A 6,000-nucleotide genomic window follows, 5' to 3' on the forward strand; every position below is an offset into this window, starting at 1 on the left:
AGGGAGTGTGTGGACCCAGGAAGTGCTCTGCTTTGGAGATTGTAGTCAGATGCTTGACTAGAGCTGACACTTGCAGGAAGTGTGCAAGGAGCATGCTGCTGGCTGGGGAAGAAGAAGGGCAAAGGCCCACATGTGATGGGCGTGTGTCCCCTGGTTCAGTGAAGAGGCTGGAGCAGAGTGATCCGGGGACAGCAGTGGTAGGAGTTGAGTCAGATGATGGGCAGCTGGAGGGGGGAGGTCCTGATGTGGTGGGGGAAGTCCTGTGACTGACAGAGGTGGGCAGCCTTGCAGGGTTCTGAGCAGTAGAATGGCAGGATGGACATGCTTTACAAAGATACCTCTAAATGCCTCAGGGGGAATGACTACAGAAGGCGAGGGTGGGACCCATCAAGGCCACATGCTTATTCACTGGCCCAGAGGTGGTGGTGGTGGGGAGTGTGCTCTCAATTTTTACATCTGGCTTCCTGGGCAGGCAGAGCTCATGAGCAGGGCTTTCTCATTTTGTGTGTATCCTGTGCTCAAATCCCCTCTGCCACACGCAGGGAATCTCCCCAAGTGCAGGGGTTGTTGCCCCCTCTGGCAACCAGCAGACAAGAGTCCACCAAGGCAGGGCGGCAGAAGGGCCTCAGGAAGCCCCACTCACCTTGGACTTCTCCTGATGCAGCTCTATCTGGATGTCTGTGAGCTTGGTCCTGAGGTCTTCGTTGGCAGCTTGAAGGGCGACAATGAGCGCCTCGGGCTTCTCGCCCTTATTTCGCCCTTTCTTGGACATTATTCCTTTCTGAATGGAGTCTGTTGGTGTTGAGTTCCTCTCAAGCAGGGGCTGCCATGTTCCTGCGGCTTCTCCTGGGTGCGATGGCTCAGCAGCTACTGCGTGTTGCTCCTCGGGAAGGTCTCCTCAGCCTCTGCCCTGGAAGCCCTGGGGGAGGCGGAGACAGTAGTTACTGCCCGACCGAGACCTGGGCCGCGCACTCGTCAGGCACTCAGCCTGAGCTGCCTGCGAGAGCCGCCTGCTAAGGGCTCCCGACCACTTGGCACATGAACTTAGGGCTGTCTTCCCGACAGGCTAGTCTGCTCATGTCGGTGCCCCGCTTAAAATCCTTCAAAGACCTATGAGTCCATATACGAGTGTATCTTTCACATCTCAGAGTGCTCTTTACACCTGAACCTGCCCATTCTCCTAGGCTTACTTCCTCCACATCACTCACTTATATCCTGGGCATAAAGAGTGTCTTTTAATTTTCTGATTCTTTCTCTCTTCCCATAGGACTTTTCATTTCCCCCCATCCTCTGCCCCGCCTCCTCTCATGGTCCTCAGCCTCACATGCCGCCACACAGTTTAGTCTGACCAACCCTCATGACTCCATCAGGTCTTAGCTGGCAAATCAGCTCCTCCTGGAAGCCCCCCACCCCATCCCACCCCAGGTAAATACAGGTCCCTGTTTTTTAAGTGTGGTCACCTCCTTTAGTCTGTTAGCTTTGTGAGGGCAGGAATGTGTTCATATTTACAACTTGCTTCTCAGAATGCATCTCAGGGACTGGACATATCTGCTATTTAATTCAGTATTTGTGAAAGGAAGTCACCTATGTGATGATCTATGGTTTCCTCACAGAGTTGACTTTAAGAAAATCCAATATATAAAAAGACCTAGAATTATACAATAGATAAACTGTGAGACACGGAGATTTACTATACTTGGATAATTGAGTCACTCATTTATTTAGTCAATATAGGTAAAAGGTAAAGTCGCTCAGTCGTGTCCAACTCTTTGCGACCCCATGGGCTGTAGCCTACCAGGCTCCTCTGTCCATGGGATTTTCCAAGCAATAGTACTGGAGTGGATTGCCATTTCCTTCTCCAGGGGATCTTCCCGACCCAGGGATCGAGCCCGGGTCTCCCACATTGTAGACAGACACTTAACCGACTATTTGTAAACTATAGACTTTTTAATTTTTTTAATTTGTTGGTTGCCAGGACTTAATTGCTGCACGCAGAATCACCACCTTTGTTGCGGGATGCTAACTCTTAGTTGTGGTATGTGGGATCTAGTTCCTTGACCAGGGATCAAACCTGGAACCCTGCATTGGGAACACGGGGTCTTAGCCAATGGACCAATAGGGAAGTCCCTATAGGCTTCTATATGTTATGCTAAGTACAGTATGTTGAAATTGAAAATGCTAGTTTTCCAAGGCAAAAACAACAAACCTTTATCCCTACCTATCTTGATCACCATCACCATCATCTATATGATAATTGCCTTTTAAAAAACAACACTTGTTTCAAAAACATAGACAAGAACTTCCCGTTCCTGTGGGGTGAGTGAGGAGGGCTCCCTGAGGCATATCCTGGAAGTCGAGGAGTGGGTAAGATGGTAACAGGTGGAGAAACAGGTGAAGCATCCTGGGTGAATGAAATGGTACGTGCTGAGATACAGCAAAGAGAAAGCATAGCAACTGTTTTAGAGGAAACAGGGGCCTGATAGTTACAACCCAGGATATAGTTGATGGGCACCGATGCTGGAACACTGGCCTGGAAATGATTAAGTCTGGGAGATCTGGGATGCCATCCTTAGAAGTTTGGCATTTTTTCCCCCCCAGTAGGTAACAAGGAAGCTACTGAAGTTCTTGGCAGGCAGGTGCCCTAACAGAGCAGTGCTTCGGTGCAGTTGTTTTGGTGGCATAGTGGGGAGACAATGAGGAAGGAGGCCAGACAGGCCACTAAATTTCCAAGATGAAGCATGATGTAGACCCAATCAGAACAGCAGTGAGAAGAAGAAGAAAAAAAGATATGTCTCGATTTACAAATCTTTAAATGTGTCACAGGATCGAGGAGGTAAGAAAAAAATATAAATCCTAAACTGTTAAAGTCAGTGCAAAAAGTATGACTAGATAAAGAAGATACTAGAGAGTTTCCCATGCAACCTTCCAGAAAATTGAGCATTTTGTATCTCTAGATGCTTCAGTCCAGAACTAAGGGGAATTCCTACTGATGATCCATATGTTCCAGTAGCTGCTGCTCTGTTGAGACCCCTGCTATTCAGCCTTGAGGACCATGCTGGGATCCTGGGCTTTCTGCCATCCACCATGACCACTGGGCCATGTCTTTTAGAGACTGCCTCTAGGGAAAGGGGGTAGGGAAAGGTTAGGAAGTTAGATCAGTCTGTTGCCAGCAGTCATGGAACTGTCCACCGTATTGTACTCTAGGGTAGATGTTGGAGTGGTCCTTCATGCTTAGTTTGCAAATGTTGCAAAATCATTAAAGTGTATGGCTGAGAGACTTCTAAGTGGTTACAACTCTTTGTTTCTAGAACTGAAATGAACTCAACAAGCATTTATTGAAAATTTGTATGACTAACACCACTAGGCACAAAGATAAGTAAGACAGTACTTAACTCCAAGCAGGTTTTGGGTGAGAAAACTCCCATATATACAGTTAACAGGTCTCTCCTCTAGCTTGTTCTCTAGATGTTGCTCGTTCCCCAGGCTTTGTCCAGGTTATCTCTACTGGTCCCACCTATAGGTTTTATGATCCTCTGTGTTATATTCATAGCCCTGACCATTCCCCAAACCCCAGACTTATATATTCAACTCCTTCTACTAAATCCACCTGGATATCCTATTGGTATCTCAAACTTAACCCAACAAATACAAGTGTCTTTTTTTTAGTCCCTCAAAAACCTTATCCTCCCCAAGTTTTCCCATATCAATAAATGGCAGAATCACATGTCCAGTTGTTTCAGATCTTAGCTTAGAAGTCATCCTTTTTTTTTTTTTTTTAATCCCCTATTTACTTTATCCAGTCCACTAGGAAGTCTGGTTTGTTTTACCTATAAAATATGACTCACTTTATTGTCAGCTTCTATCAGACCTTTATAGTGCTGTCACAACACAGGGAAAAGCTATTTGGGAAAAGGTTCCTAGCCATATTGTTGTCTTGAATGAAGAATAGGCTTTTCATTTTCTCTTTTCCTCCCAATGCAAACAAACCTTTATTAGCATCTACAATTTACTTGCTACAGTAAACAGTGCTGAGGGCTCAGAGATATATCATATAGCCCTGGAGGAGCTCACAGTTGATTGGCTCCATCGGTTAGAGTTGCAGCAGAAAAAGGTAGTCCTGCTCAACTGAGAATTTAATAATGGGACTATGTACCAAAGGGTGAGCAAAGCTAAGGAAGCCTATACGGGCTGTGGAGGTAAACATCAACTTTAAAAGGAATAAGCCATCTCAAAATGGCTCTATGTTAAAAGGGTAAGTGAAATATAGGTATGTCCCACAAACATGTCTTGTCTTGAAGCTTAAAGTGATTGAGATTTATCAGTTAGTTTGTTTAGCATCATCAGTTGGAGGGGTCTCTCCCTTGTGCCTGAATGAAACCATCCTCTGTTAACCTTTTCAACATAACCTCAAGAATTTTGACCTCAAAGATCCTTAATTTCCTCTCACCATTGTGCTACCTGCAGACATCACGAAGATGGGTCTTCCAATACTTTCCACTGTGGTCGACTTCATGGTGTGTGTTGGAGTGCATGTATATAGTGTGGGCTTGGGACTCTTTAGAGCTAGCCCTCTTCAACTATGCCTTAGCCCAGTAGATGTCCCAACTTTTGGAAGCCAGATGATCACCACTCCAGATTTCCTGAGCCAAGAATGGGCTTTTTCAATTAGAGATACTCAAATGGGGGCTACCCAGGTGGCTCAGTTGTAAAGAATCCACCTGACAATGCAGGAGCCTCAGGAGATGTGGGTTCAATTCCTGGGTCAGGAAGATCCCCTGGAGGAGGAAATGACAACCCACTCCAATATTCTTGCCTGGAAAACTCCATGGATAGAGGAGCCTGGCAGGCTACAGCCCACGGGATCGCAAAGAGTTGGACACCAGTAAGCAACTAAACAACAGTAACAACATACTCAAATGACAGAGGCAGAAGCTTGAGAGAAACTTTGGAGTCGCACAGTTGATGTATGCAGAGGAGGTTATAAAACTAGGAGAAAACACTCCAGGGTTAGATTGCACAGGCTCTTGCATAATCGATGATTACATTTAATTTAAAATGATTTCATTGTGTAGAAATGGAGAAACATGGCAGTATGTGAATATAAGTGTAATAATAAGTTACACTGACCAATCTGAATTTAGCACTTAAAATACTGCTCAAATCTAATGTGCACTAAAGATGTGGTGGGGAATAAAACTATTCACAGAAAGATTAAGTAACTTGCCCAGGATGACTGAGTGGATAGCTAGTGGGGCTGAGATTCAAATCCAGGCAATTTGAAACTGAGACTCAAGGTGTCTACCCTGGGCTACTCTGTTTGCATTTTAGAAAGGTAACTCTGGCAGTGTGATGGAGGATGAGTTGCTAAGGAGGGAGAGACTGGAAGCAGGAAATCCGTGAGTCTGCTTCAGTGGTCCAGGTGACAGATAATGCAGTTCTAAATGGGGCCAGCCATGGGGATGAAAAAGGAAGCACCAACTCTGACCCTGCAGATGTTGATGGAATCACATTCTACCTTTAAACATTACATTCTTCTCCCCTGTTGTAAATAACGAGGACCAGCTCTCTGTCATTGCTTACAGCAAAAATGTGAGACGCAACTGCCATATTTTACATTTTAATTTACAATCCTTTCCCCAAAATATAACATATGTGCCTGACTTAACACATTTTTAGTCTGGAAATTATTGTGAAATTAAGTCCCATAAGAGCCAGATAAAAGAACAGGATTAAAAAATTAGACATGTTCAGGAGAGAAAAAAATATCACAGGAATTTGAGGGTGGGGTCAACTTATAGACACCTACCTTAATGTAAACAGCTGTTCATATAAGTATGGCCCTATATAACCCTCTGAAGTGAAGTGAAGTCGCTCAGTCGTATCTGACTCTTTGCGACCCCATGGACTGTAGCCCACCAGGCTCCTCGGTCCATGGGATTTTCCAGGCATGAATACTGGAGTGGGTTGCCATTTCCTTCTCCAGGGGATCTTCCTGACCCA

General features: G+C 45.3%; 1 protein-coding gene across 2 annotated transcripts in view; it reads right to left on the reverse strand.

Moving 5' to 3' along the window:
• Positions 1-772, reverse strand: part of JAKMIP2 (janus kinase and microtubule interacting protein 2) — a 56,224-nt gene extending 55,452 nt beyond the window's left edge. For both annotated transcript variants that reach the window (XM_068980927.1, XM_068980926.1), the window contains exon 1: positions 644-772. In XM_068980927.1, coding sequence (XP_068837028.1) covers positions 644-772 — 129 coding nt within the window. The remainder of the gene's footprint in view (positions 1-643) is intronic.
• Between the last annotated feature and the right edge of the window lie 5,228 nt (positions 773-6,000).

The sequence above is a fragment of the Capricornis sumatraensis genome, chromosome 9 (assembly GCF_032405125.1).
Source record: "Capricornis sumatraensis isolate serow.1 chromosome 9, serow.2, whole genome shotgun sequence".
NCBI lineage: Eukaryota > Metazoa > Chordata > Mammalia > Artiodactyla > Bovidae > Capricornis > Capricornis sumatraensis.